The sequence below is a fragment of the Aplidium turbinatum genome, chromosome 1 (genome assembly GCF_918807975.1).
Source record: "Aplidium turbinatum chromosome 1, kaAplTurb1.1, whole genome shotgun sequence".
In the NCBI taxonomy this organism is placed as follows: Eukaryota; Metazoa; Chordata; class Ascidiacea; order Aplousobranchia; family Polyclinidae; genus Aplidium; species Aplidium turbinatum.
The window spans coordinates 56,991,279-57,005,854 of NC_137472.1; the positions used below are offsets into that span (position 1 = coordinate 56,991,279).

The window sequence follows — 14,576 nt, forward strand, 5'->3', positions numbered from 1 at the left end:
TAAAGCTATTGATTTCTTTTTTCAACAGCAAGTACAGCCTACTTAACAAGATACAATTTTTTTTCTACACTCTTAATACCAAAGATATGTCGAAACGTGGCCTAGGTCGAAATCAAAATGATGAAATGCAATAGTTGAAACTTCGTTAGTTAAACTAAATGTTGCAGCAACGAAAAATAGCCCCGAAAACAAGTCTTTGAAATTTTACAGACAGTTATAGTAGGCTATATTGTGGTTTGCTGTTTACTGCTTATTGTTACAAGAATGTGTTAATCTGTGGTTTAGCAACCAAATTTAGAAGACTCGATAGAACATGATTGTTTCCTTATCATTTATTTCATTTGTCCACGTATCCAAGGTTGAATGTAATCGTTACTATCCAATGGGCACACAGCAGGGTGCATGCAAAGTTTCAAAAGTGTTAGATCCCCAATATTGTGATGTCCCAAGAAGGGTGACAGTGTGACCAAAATGGCGGAAAGGTGTCGTCAGCCATTTACGCACGCATAGTGTGATTGCCAAATCCAAGACAGGAAACCTAAACCTTTTACAGGGTCGGAGCCAATAGATTCGTGTTCGGAAGCTTTTCAATGGCTTAGTCTTCCCCAAGCCATTGAATACCTTCACTTGCGTGTCGACTTTCACAATGGAAAAACTTTCAACACCATATTCAGCTCACACTACTTCAACAAGATCAACTTTTGAAAATCTTGCTGGATTTTTTGATCAATTCAATGTCGGATTACGTTGAAGGGTTGTTGAAAAAGCTTACGAAGCCATCGTCAAAACTAAGAGGAACGCTCATTTGAAAATGAATCAAAATAAACACTGTTTCGCTTTTAAAGTCAAGCTTGTGGTTAGCCAATGAACCGCAAACGTCTGTCACGACAAAACAGAATCATTTGTGACTGGAATGCCGAAACAAATTGATTAGGAATCAAGAAAGCAAACAAATCGTATGACTTCTTAGTTTTCTTATTTAGGAAAAGGTTTCAGGCTTTCTAGATGTGTATTAATTCTATGAGTTCTTTTCATAATTTCATTGTTTGTTGTATTGGCTCCTGACTTGGTCCTGTATTATGCTGTTCGGGCATAATGATCTTGAAAGTTTTTTTTTACATCTAAGTTGAGCTTCTGATGAGGTTACTCGTATAAAAGCGGCCTCTGTAAGACCACTCGATTTATTGCTCGGTTTTGAGTTGGTGAATAAAGTAATTTCTTAAATAAACAAATTTCGAAAAACTTGAGCAACGAATGATCCCCAATCATCAAATGATGATGTCACTGAATCAGTGCTCGACGGAAAATCAAACTGGTTCGGTCTAAGGCGATATACGCCAACTTTCGATGACTGCAGTTGTCAGATCGGTAAACCTTGTTGAAGTGGAATTGATTGGATGGGAAGTGAAATTAATTTTTTAAATGCATGATCTTAGAATGAGTTGCAAATAGGACACAAAAGATGTTAAGTTAGATTAAATTAAAATCCTTTTTTAGAACTTGTAAACTCTGGAGTTTGAAAGCTTTCCATGCGGATTTCGTTAACAGCAAATAAAGTTGCACTTGCAACACACTACTTGATAAATAAGTTAAAAAATGGAATAAAACTTGAATATTATGTTAAACTTGATAACTTTGCTCGACTTCGTATATTTATGGTTCAACAAGACAAAGTCTCTACCGAAGCTCCACTACTCGATAAATAAGTTTAAAAAGCGTAGCCTACTTTACCATTCTTGAGGTCCAACATCCACGTTTGTGTCTACTGTGCAAAACATAACTTTGGCAATTTTCATAAATGTTTTCATTTCAGACTTTGTGTGTATGCTGCCACTTTAGATCACGACGCCCCTCCTTTCATGTGCCATGGAACAAAAACAAACTTGCTGTGTCACATTCTATCTCACTTTTTTGTTTCAAGTACTCAGGGGATCCGTGCGCTGCGTAGCCTATGTGTGCGCATAAGAAGCCACCAATAGGTTGCCACAATGGTTACAATTTAATAAAAATGTAGTCTACAGACACAAAACTTACGTTGAGCAAACGTTTTGAAAACTAAACTGTTTTCATTTTCAGTGCCATTGAAGATGGTGGTGCTATTTTGCATTCATGAAATTCTGGCATTGCACAACAATCTAACCTCTTAGTGTGATTTATTAAGAATCGATTTCGCTATAGTAATAGCATCTTCAGCATATTCAAATATTGTGCATTGAATTATTTATTGCGCTAATTATTATTTATTTATCATTAACATTTACTCTGTGCTGTTTAGTTAAGACTGTTTCGCAACTTTTAGCGAAATACTTCCACAGCTGGGTTGTATTTTGAACAGTTGCTAAATCATTTCCCTGGATCCACCACTGCCACGAGAAAGTAGACCATGCTGGTTTCCCCACCATTGAAACGAAACAAACTTTAACTCAAAATTGGGATTGAGGAGTTTGCTTTTTTAATTGCTTTGAAGTGGTTAACCAAGAATACTCACTGGATTAGTGATGCTTGATTAAGTAAAAACTCAAAATAAAAACTAAACCTGCTTGCAGAATGAACAACGACACCACTGGATTGCGTATACAACAACAAAGACAAATATTATTTAAACAAATATGTACTGTGAAGAAAAAATAAAACAGCTATAACATACGACCGGAGAAAAAAATACTTGTGAGAAAGATGTTATGAGCTTCAGAAAAGTTATGTCTGGCGAAGTTTTTATTCATGCACGAAAAATATTACAAAACTAAACTTGAAACACCAAACTTTAAGCTATTATTTTATTTCGACCCAGGCGCTTGAAGATTGTTATAAACTAAACAAAATCAAAAAGGAATAAAAAAGAAATGAAAATGAAATTCGGAAAAGATATAGTAAAATCTGAATTTGCAACAGATTTAATTTGGTTTTAGTTCAACCATGACGTCAATATAGTAGCCTTCTTTTACGTACAGATCCCTTGGGTGATAATTTTTACAAGCGATCAAATTCTCAAAACTCTCCTGTCTCAAGGGATAAGAGACGAAGATAAAGTATAGAACGAGTAAGCTGAACAGTTTTCTACGTAAAATAGATGTAAAAATAAACAAGTTTTACTGTCAAGCTGCCAGCAAAGCAAGACTACACTCTTAAGTCAAAGAGAAAGACGCCAATCTTATAGTTTGTCTCGTCAATAATTCATAGATCCTGGTCTTGCATCTGGAATGGCATATTGCAGGTTAACGCTGTAACGACATCTGGTATTTAAAGCGCCTCGTTCATTATGGCGTCAACGTTTATACAATCGTTTCTATAATCAAAACGTTTATACAAGATCTAAATTCTGTTAGTTCAGGAATTTTGAAGGACTTGTCTTGTCCGTGACACTTGTCAAGGTAAAGTCCGATTCTGAAATTCAACCTTGTCGTACTGTTTGCTGACAAAAACACGCTTGTTCTTCATGCATTATTCAGCAGTTGGTCTCATAACTTTTCCAACAAATAAAACGGCCCCGGTTTCTTCATGTCTGATAAGAAACAGAAACGGCTTATTGAGCTCTACCCTTCGAGGCAGCATACGCCATCCAATTCCGAGTGTAGAAGCTGAAGCTGCCTCGACTCCTCTCTCGTCGACTTCGATTTTAGTTTTATGTCGCGCATCAGACACGAACAAACCCTTCTCTGGTGACATGTTTGAGAAGTCAGCCAGGCCTTCAATGAACAAGTTGTTAATTCCCATTAGTTTCAATGTTCTTTTCATGTCTTCGACAGCATATTCAATCGAGAATTTTGGCATTGATAGGTCACAATTGGAAAGGAACGGAAAGCCTTCGAACCACTGCACTTGCATCGCGCGCTTTATCATCTCTGAGGAAGTCGCTTGTGTGAAACGTGAAAAATCTCCAGCGTCGTCAGGCATGAAAATCACCATGCTCAGTGCCTTATCTGAAAATTTTAACATTGTCAGTTTTAAAAATTGAATGAGGCTGTTCATCAGGTAATTCATTCAACAACATGAAAAGCTTTTCTGGTGTCAACTAAGCTAAACAATTACAAGATGTTTCAAGTGATAATCTGCATTATTTCAGATGTTCGTTTTCCGTTTGTCAATTTTACAGTATAATAGCTAAGTTTCTTTGCTTATCAAAACATTTAGAAGATTGTTTCAGTTTGCTCTCTTACGCCACATAGTGCAAGTAGGTGCAATGTAAAACTGAGCTTGCAGAAACTCGAATGGAATCGTTTTAAAAAAATTTTATTTATTTTTGGCACGTATCAGCAGCAACATACAGTGCATTCAAAAATTGTGAAGCTACTTTAACTTTTTTAGTACACTTTTGTTTTATGATTTTTAATATAGGCCTACTGTTGAAATAACAACGTATTTTGAAGTTTTTATGAATTTGCAAAGTTCGAAAGTTAAATTTTTAACAGAAAAGGGAGGGATAGTTGCTCCTTTAAAGATAAACGTAAGATGCTTAGCGGAAAAATGAAAAGTATGAACCATTTTCTTATGCATTGTGCCAAAACTCGGAAATTACATTGAAGCTGTAGCCTTACCACACACTGTTGGATTGCATTATTTTTTAACCATCCTTGGAGTACCCAATTGGAAGTCATAGGGTGTTTAGCTTTAACTTAAGGTTTAGTTTATGTTTGTATTCATCATCATCATCATCATCATCGGCCATGCCTGAACAAGGCGTCGGCTACCGCGAGTCTCCACAACGATCGATTGTCCATAGTTCTTATGAGGTTTTCAAACTTTTGGTTTGTCTATGTTGAAAGATTTTTGAAGATTTCCAAAGGTGGACGCCCCCGGTGCCTCTGACCAGGAAGTCGCCCCAACATTGTCGAGTGTTTAATTCCGCGTTTGTGGTAGACATGCCCGATAAATGTGTATTATATGTATGTCCGTATTATAAGAACTAATAATAATAATGTCAACAGTCAGTAACATAGAAACATAAATCGTTGCCTACCTTGAAATGGCAACACTACCATTTGTGAGTCAAGTTCCTCGCTACGCATGACGTTGCATTGTATGCTAGGTTTATTCATCATTTGGACTTCGACGGTTTCAGTCGGATTGATTTGGAAATCAAACAATCTCGTCCGTGATGGATCAAATGTGGTGAACCATTGAGCCTATGCCAACAAAATATTCTAGGTATCAGAGTAATGTACTGCTGTTATACGATTTAATGAGCTCCTTAATTTGTAGTTATAATAAGGTATGTTTTTTGTATACTGCCGCATCCATCGCCACGTTGCTTCTCAGAAAAAAGGAAAGATAATAAAGTGCCATCTTATTGTGTTGGCGCTCAGTTTCATAGATAACCAAGCTCTGTAGGCCCAGACAAAAACCTTAATTTTTGTAAGAACTTTGTGTATATCGAGCTTCATCATTAATAAGTGTGGCTATCATAAGGAGGGGGGGGGAGGGGATCTTTCCTCTGGTCAGTAAGCTAAAGATAAAAATTGAAGCCCCCATTAGTTTGTTTGTTTGTTTGTTTGTTTGTTTTATTCTAAATAATTAAATTCGATTTTGTAGCAAATGAGCTGACAAAAGTACACACGGTTAGCAAAAGATTAACTTTACAATAAATCAGTAATCCATAGACCTGGAATTTGTTAATCCATTCTGGTGAATCTACAGTAGCCTACCTACAGTGATTTGTAATCTCACGCCATGAACCCATTTAAAGATCATTGATAAATTCAAGGGAAGCTACTAATTGGATAGTTTGATAACAAATTTTTATCTTATGTTGTTCCTTTTACTATTAGAATTATTAGTATTTTTACCTTCATATACATGGAATTGACCAAAAACATTCTTGTTCGAGATGTGACTGCTCCTTCTGGTATCATGTCATTTACTTTGTGTCGGGTTTCTTTGGAGATGTATCGATTGATCTTGCTGCGGCAATGCTTCGGCTTCTTTCGGAAATTTAGTTTTTTGACTGGTGTTCTGTGGTTTCTACATAAAAGAAAATTTACTTCCACCGCGAAAATAAATAATATAGATAAATTACGTTTTGTCAAGCAAACTTAAAATTTTAATCAAAAGTGTCGTGGTCGGTTTATATCCTATTAAGTCACGTTAAAGGTATCTTTATTTACTATAGACATTTTGAATTATTCTCGTAACCCAGTGCATGATAGGAAATGCAATCATGCGTGTTAGAAAAGTAACACTTCAGTTGTTACTATCATGTGTCACAATTCAAGAGGTTGTTGAATAAACCTGAAATTGTTCATGATACAACAATTTTAGGCAACAAGCCAAACAAAAATATTAATATTTAGTACAAAACAACTAAAGTACGGTACTGAAAAGCTCATGTGCCACAACGATATATTGTTGAGGGCGATCGTGCACAAAATCATGTTATTCAGCCATCTTACCGCGAGGTGGCCACAAAGAGCAGATTTAGTTTGCAGAAATTTGTCTGCAGGTGATGATTTAAAATGCTTTGAGGAATAACTTTTTATTTTTATGCCATAAAAGTTTTTTGCTGAACCTTCAACAGCAGAATTCTAACAACAAATTATAAGCAAGCTACTGTGTGATAGGGTATTTTTCCGCTTCTTTCAATTTTCTGTAGCCTATCGTCTTGTTTGCACAAGGCTCATGCTCTTTTGGAAAATTTGTAACTTTGTATAAAATGAAATCTTACTTTTCAATTGGAGTCTTGTATGACTTGTACAGCTGAAAGTGCTTGTCTACGAATATTCGATTGGCTTGAACCAAAGTGTAAAAATCACTTTTCTTGAATACATCTTGACATAATTCGGACTCTTTTGCAAACAAATCGTTTTGTTCATCATATCGGAGCGCATTTTTGACCTCTGTGAGGGTGGTGCCATTCAGACCTGAAATAAAATTAAGTTACTTATTAGTTTAAAACTAGTTTTGTGCACGAACAATAGTTCAGCGAAGCCTTTGCGCACTGAAGTCAGTAAAATTTAAAAATTGTGTTGGTACCTCAGTATACGATAAATTGAGATTAACACTAGAACGGCCGAAAAAAAAGTATACCTCCAACGGCCGCTGGTGTCGAAATCGACACTTTTCACAAAAACTTTATTTTTCCGCAAAATTAGCAGTAAAATTTCGTTTTATTTTACAGTGATAAAACTATCTGAAGCACTTATTACTTTTGTCACCTAATTGCGCTGTTCATTTGTTGGTTTTAGACAAAAAATATTACGTAGGCTACCAGGTTTTGATCAGTTCGAAGCTTGACTGTATCTGTATCTTGACTCTGTACGATGATCTAAAAACTCAACAAAGCGAAGACAGAATTATCATAAAAATAGCACAAAGTTTTCTTATTCAGGAGAAGAAAAAAAATCAAACAAGCCAACAAACACTTTACGCAGTGCAGCCTTTGCACTCTGTAACTTTCCAGTCACCATTACCACACTTCCCACTTTTCGACAGTGGCCGCAAATGGTAACTGTATTGTTTTTTCAATAATATCCAGCACATTTTTCCGCGTTTTCTAGATAGTCGTCCCTGCTCTTCTTCTCTCTGCAGTGTCGCCTTGCGTTTCAGCATATGAGCAGTTCTCAAGAGCTCTCAAGGAGCTGGAGGATAAAATCACGTCGGCTGATGTTGCTGCTGGAACGTTTTCTAAAAATAATCCAAGAGTTCAAAGCTGCAATATCTAGCATATTTGTCCAAACTGCAAGAGGCCATCTTTTGCTTGCTGCACGTGTGGTGTACTTTCTTGCCATTTGATCAAACACATCAACTGCTACTTTGTTTTGGCTATAAAGATGGATCACAGCAGAGGGTTTCTTTTTCTCTGTTGCATCAATACTGGACCTGTCATGCATAGTGAAAAGGACATTTGCATTTTTTTGCACAGATAGTTTACAAACATGCAGCTGTTCGTTGAATTGTAGAAGAATTTACTGGAAAATCTTTCTCCTCCACCCTTGGTCATTTCCTTTGTCAGTCCTTCTGTTAGTTCGAACAGTTCCAACAATGGTTATATTTCTTTTCTGTAGTAAACCAGCAAGATTCACCCTAGTAAAGAAGTTAACTGTTGTGACGTTGGACCCGCTTTGTTTGTGTAAATTGGTGGTGATCTTGATCACTACATCCTCGGGGAGAAGCCTTCCATTTCGTTGCTTTCTTTCAATAGTTCCGAGGTACGATAAGTACGGTACAGTATTGCATAAGTATTTTGAATGAACCTCGGCTAATACCCAGAATTTCATGCCAAACTTGTCTGGTTTGTTTGGCATGAACACGATAAAAGGATATCTGTCTTTCATTGGAAATAGCTGTTCATCGATTGGTAGGCTCCAAAATCCGGAGTGTAATTGTTGATGCCATTAGCAACAAGTCCTTCCAGTGGCTCTCGAATATGAATTAACTTATCTGCTGCAAATCGCTGATAGATTTGTGAAAGGTATTTGTAAACTCAGTAGGATGACCTAAAATCAAGCCGAGCGATAGCACACATCAAGCCGAGTGTTGAAAAATTACCATCAAAAACGCTATAAGTAACTGTGAAAACTATTGAATTAGTTTTTTCACACAGAAAATCTTTTATACTTTACAAATCTTATCAAATTTGTATGAGGTGTCGATTTCGACACCTCGGCCGTTGGAGGTATATCCGCACATTGTAGATAGCATAAAAAGATTTTTTAGAAAAATAATACTGAACTATAAAATTTAAGCATAATTGGGAAGCTACTGAAAGTTTGAAAACGTTGCGATAACAATTAAGGCTCAAAATAGTGAACTAAATTTCTAAAAGTGTCGATTTCGACACCTCGGCCGTTCTAGTGTTAATTGGTTGGTTGCGTTGATCAAGCGCACGCCAAGCGCACGTGCCTGCAATGAGTTGCTCAAGTGCACACCCCGAGAGTCAAACCAGCGCTGCGTGATTTTGAGCCGTGAGCGTGACAACTGAGCTAACAGGGCGGATGGACGGTGGACTGAATTAAAAATAGAAATCTGGAGTTTATAATTTGCATGAATTTATGCAGATCAACGATGAGGAAACAGGTAAAAATAACGTTTGGAATTTCATTTCATTTTCATGCTTTTCAATTTGTTTTTTCAGAAAAATGTTATTCCTCCAAGTTGGAGGAATAAAGAACCAAACTTAATGTTTGAAATCTCAAAATTATTTGAATGCTTCGCCTTTCAGAAAGTTAGAAATTAGAATTGACGCATAGGCCTAGTTGCAAGTTACACAGAGTTGAGACTCTTCTTCATCATAAATGTGTCAATTTGTGGTGTCTCAGAGTCGATAGAAAAAAAAAGGAGAAGAAGACACAAAGATGAGATTTTTTGTGATTTCTTTTATCACGATTGTCAGTTTAGTTAAAAAAAAAACGAGCTTAAACTTAGTAAAGAAATTTGTTCAAAATGCCGCAGTATACTGATGACAAAATGGTAAACAAAATCGTGATGTTTTGTGTAAACGATAGAAAGGTAGGCGATAGCCTATCTAAGAGATATCGCACACTTCTGAAGAAAATGTAATTTCCATTGCGCTGCCATCAAACTACTGTAATATCCTTTAAGATCGCATGTTGATAAATTTCACTTACCTGGTAGAAGCAAGGTTAGCACGCTGTACACGGACAAGGGTGAAAACACCATATTCTCACTGGCTTCCAAATCTGCGGATATCTCTTCGAACATGTCGAAGGCAAATTTGTGCAACGACTTAGCTGTTGCGTGGGGAAAGATGTATTCATTGTCAAAGACGTCGATAGGCAAGGCACCTTGAAATAATTGTATTGTAAATTTTATGTAAATTGTATCTATAATACATTACTATATTCTGAGTAACAAAATTCTTACAGTAGCATGCTTGAAAAGTATGTTAATAATTAGTATTTTACCAAGAAAACCAGCAAACCTATGTCAAATCAACCCACTCTTGGATCATTGTAACGTATTTTCAACAATCTACAAAAGCTTTAAAAGCAGTGTTTTTTTCGAATTTGGTTAACATAGATCAAAATCAGATGTTGCCTTGCGACATGTGTCCTTATCTTTACCATTTGTAGACTGTATATTAATTAGAATCAAGAACAGCTTATAGCAAAGCAATTGGAAAACATTAGGTAATGTTTTTCTTTTAATTTTGAGGACAAATCCATGCAATAACACGGTCGCTTTGTTGATATGATATAAAATAGAATAAAAAAGTAGTTTAGGATTGTTGCACAGTATTAGAGGTTGCAAGGTTATTTGAATGATCACATAAAAATATTGTTGCTATTAAAACATCATTAACTTACTATTAACAATTTAAACTTATTATTCCAATTACTATTAAAGCTATAGAGTTATTATTTTTAACAAAAATCAAAGTCACTGAAAACATCAGATACTTAGTAAAATATAGTTACTTCAATATTATTGCTAAGCACAATTTGAGAAGAGAAAATGCTGTGTTGAAAAATGTGCCACTTACCTACGCTGGCTGTCCATCCGACCAAAGAAACAAGAAGAAACTTTAAAACCTTCATGTCAGCAAGAAATCAGTTTGTATTGATATAAAAAAAGTACTTATAAAACTGTCAAATATAATTAATTCAAGATTAAATTAAATGAATTTATTCTGTAAACAAATTTCTTTAGCCATAACTTGTTTGTTGTAGACTGCTACTTAACACAAGACAAAATATATTGTCATGTGTAGCACACTGCAATGAGTCCGCTATGAACTTTGACACAAACGTTGGCTTCCGCTAGCACCTTTTTGTTTTTATATCCAAAGCCCCAGCCCTCAAGTAGGCTACCCTTGTAATCGGAAAGCTATGCACATTTTTTTCAGTGATTTGCATTTCTTAAAGAATTAGAAGCTACTTTTGCCTCACATTTTGCCTAACTTTGAAAAAGTTACCTTAAAAAGTTTGTAAGGTGTTTGAAGCACATTACTTCGTAAAGTTCTTTTACTTTTTTGTCACGTCTCAGGTACGACAGCAACAATGAATGAAACCGTTTGGTCATCAAGTCATTCTTGGTAACGTTGAGATGAGATGAACATCCTCTTCAAAGCTGAATTGTTGTTTGCACGGAGTAAATAGCTATTCAATGAAATCCTTACTTAGCACTTTCAACGGAGGAAGTGTTTCCAATAGGCCTACTCTACATTATTTTGACGTCTTTAGACGTCGTTGATTTAGAATATCTTCATCAAACCTCTGACAAGGTTTGAAAGTTAAAAGTAAATAGGCTAGCAATGACTTTATATTTATAGATTGCGGTCCATATCGAGTGTACATTGAAGAAAGTTTTAATGTTGGATTGAAGGGGATTCATTCAAAACTATTTCTTTCACCAAGTTTGGATAAACATTTGAAAGAAATTTTTCTGTTAAATCCTCTTTTACATATTCCAGAGTCTCGACGTGGTTTGGTAATTTAAATTCTATTTTAAAAAATCTCAATCTGAAATTGTGTTTAACGACGTTTAAATTGCCAAAGCCTGAGTAAAAGTTTTTGCCTGCTTACGTTAAATCATTCTTAAAGAATTCAAGCGCAAAATCGTTATGATTAAAGGTTTGATGAAAAGGGTATTTTCTTTGGTGCGTTACTTATTCTGTATATCCACTGTACTTTGCAACCGCAGTTATGTTGAACATGCAATCAAGAGGGTGGAGTTTTCCTCTTAACTTTGTAATTTAACTCTTAACTTAATAACGGTGATTTTTCTGAATTTAAATTACTTTACCAACAACATATCAAACTCTGCAATATAACCGAATCTCACGGTATTTTACTTTGAACACAAAATCCAGGTCAAAAAAACAAACCGAATATTTCCAGCGTCGATAAGTAACCCCAGAAATTCAATCAATTCAATTAGATGTTTTGAAAAAATGGCAGGTAAAAATTTTATTTTTTTCCAAGTATATATTAAACCTACAAAAGCTAGATAAAACCTCTATGGCTCTACAAACAAACTATTTTGCTGCACCACAAAGAATAGGCTAGTTTCTATTTCAATTCTGCAACAGCTATGAAAATGTACATTGCAAGATGTAGTAGTCGATTTCCACTAAACTAATAGGCTCAATTCGAAATAAAGGCGGTGATACTGTTTTCACTTACTTCCTGTTGACTTAATTAATTAATTAAACATAATCTAGATAGCACACGCCACGTGATAATGTTTGTTAAACTTTTATGAGCATTTTTCTTCTAATGATGATGAATGAAAATTTATTTGAGTAAATGGCTGTAACTGTTCTTACATCATAATAGGCCTGCTTTGTTTTAAGCGGTCTAGCGCTCATCTCTGAGAGAAATAAATTTAACTTAGCTTATCGTTTTTGAGGTTTGAATAAAAAACCTTAATGTTTATAGGCGAAATATTTGCTTTTTTGCCCAACTGCCAAGCTCTATTGCATTTCTACGAACTATTTCGTCCAATTGAAGGCCTTGCTTATATACTGTAGATACGACAAGAAGTAAAAAATGAAAAAAGGGATATAACCTACAGTTAATTGATCAAATGATCATGCTTCGTCAAGCAGACTTCCTCATCTTTATAAGTTTTTAACTTTTTCCCTATGATTTACTACTTTTCACCTTTCTAGTTTTTGATTTTTTTTTAATGTGCAGGTTGCCATGTATTCTTTTTTAATGCAATTTAAAAATCGCAAAAAGTGTTGAAGAGAATATCCGCTTATATCCGTTAAACTCAACTGTTTTTAACATTATCTACAAAAAGCTGAACTAGCTGAATTGACCAAATTTTTGAATAACTTTTGCTCTTTACAAACTGCCTACTTTGCACGATCAGCTTGGATGAATGGTGAATCATCTCATGTTTTATAGAGTCTCTACAACACCGGAAGAATTAAAGACACTCATTCAAGAAAGTATGAAGGTTACTTATATCTACAATGTAGGCGGAAAATGTCATGCAGAAATGATTAACAGATAATACCAACGACTTGGCTGTGTCGAGAAAAGCATTGGATTGCCAAATAAGGGGAATTTTCAAAAAGCATTTTCTCCTAACAAGTTCAATGCTTTCGAAACAGCGTGGTGTCTGCAAAAGTTATTTATCGGTAAACATCGGCTTGCTTGGCAAGCGGATCATATTCAGATCATGGTACGAAAATTTGACGGCATGTAACCGAATGACGTCATAGCTTTCAATCGGAAACCGAAAACTTTGAAATTTTTACTGTGTTTCCCATCAGGAGTGATTTGTTCTGAAAAATATATTTCAACTTCTTATCTAAAGAGGTTTAAAGATAATTTGCGCTGGGAACAAAAAGATTTTTCAACTAACTGTATTAGTCTTAAACAACAGCAATCTGAAAACAACTTTTAAATCTTTCCTTTTTTGATTGTTTTTCTGTTAAATGTTTTTCTGTGTTTTATTTGTTGTGTCTGCCATAGACGTTTGTTCTATAGCCTAGAGACACATTTCCATTTTATTTATAATATTAATCATCTAATCGTGTAAGCCTAATCATCTTCTAATGCAACTTTTACTTATTAATTTTAATTTCCGTAACACTAAAACTTCTTAAATCATATTTGCTTTACAATGGATGGGTAGATCTATACGTTTTGTCAAGGAAAAGGGAAAAAAAAAACAATATTTAATTGTAATGTAGACCAACGTTTTATTTATCAATTCTTCAAGCAAATGACACATGCCTATAGATTAAAAGTTATAACATTCTGGCCTACGTACACGAATAATTCTAACTAAAACTATGTTTGAAGAAAAGTCATACGTTTTCATAGAATCTTCTAAAATTGCCTGATTAATTTTGTGTCTCATCTATCATCATGTAGGTTATCAGGTCTCCGTACAATAGTTTCTCGTATTAGTTATGTAGTAATAGGCAGTTCCAACGAAGCACGCCACATCCGCTCACTTCTGACTGCTCATTAGTAACGTGAGGATATTATAGATTAAAGTATGTCTCAGTATATGATCTGGCAAATTGAAGCAAACCTTCAAACCAAGCAGTTAAAATGACACTAGACTACTTGAAAACGGTTCAATTAAAACTTACTTTATTTTTCATCGGCAACTCTTTGAAGTTTTGAACGAGGCACCTTCCTAGTTTTTTGTGTGTACCAACGTCTAACTGAGATTTTTTTATACTTGTTCTACGTCTGATGATGGCTATCCCTCGTCTTCGAGGATAATGAAACATTTTAATACAAAACAAGTCTTCGAGACATACGATTGATGTTCATGCCCATATTGAGTTCTTTTCAAATTTCATTAAAAGTTGTGAATTTGTCAATAAGCCGATAATTTTTAATAGAAAATCTCCATCTATGGAGTTTTGTCTTTTCTTCAGTGGTTATGATGAAAGTTGAGCTGAGTACAACCCGTCTACAAGAGGACACGTTATAAAGTTTTAAGACTTAAATTTTATGATTTTCTTTAAAAATTCAAACGATTGTTCTGGCTATTTCTCCTTCACGATTTTTTGATTTAGTCGTCACAGAGGACACCGCGCACAGCCAGAGGTTCTTCGCTTTGCTTTCATCAAGTCAATCAGTCACTTTACCAATCAATCAAATTTAAGAATAGACAATAATATAGACAGAGACCTAAGTGATAATATCTAA

At 35.1% G+C, this 14,576-nt stretch overlaps 1 protein-coding gene across 1 annotated transcript; it reads right to left on the reverse strand.

The window, feature by feature from the left end:
• Positions 1-2,046: 2,046 nt before the first annotated feature.
• On the reverse strand, positions 2,047-10,540 carry LOC145783670 (leukocyte elastase inhibitor-like). The gene is made up of 6 exons (XM_082595562.1): positions 10,436-10,540; positions 9,561-9,737; positions 6,659-6,854; positions 5,784-5,958; positions 4,958-5,123; positions 2,047-3,920 (listed from the first exon to the last, which is right to left on the reverse strand). Exons 1-6 carry the CDS (start codon positions 10,488-10,490, stop codon positions 3,442-3,444), a joined length of 1,248 nt encoding a protein of 415 aa, XP_082451688.1. The 5' UTR covers positions 10,491-10,540; the 3' UTR covers positions 2,047-3,441.
• Between the last annotated feature and the right edge of the window lie 4,036 nt (positions 10,541-14,576).

Bases quoted from the DNA above. Each gene is read 5' to 3' on its own strand.
- LOC145783670 (XM_082595562.1), bottom strand. From the start codon at position 10,490: ATGAAGGTTTTAAAGTTTCTTCTTGTTTCTTTGGTCGGATGGACAGCC. The intron at 6,855-9,560 runs GTAAGTGAAATT...ATTTTATTTCAG, and splicing joins GCTAACCTTGCTTCTACCAG to GTCTGAATGGCACCACCCTC. The intron at 5,124-5,783 runs GTAAAAATACTA...TTGTTGGCATAG, and splicing joins TCAATTCCATGTATATGAAG to GCTCAATGGTTCACCACATT.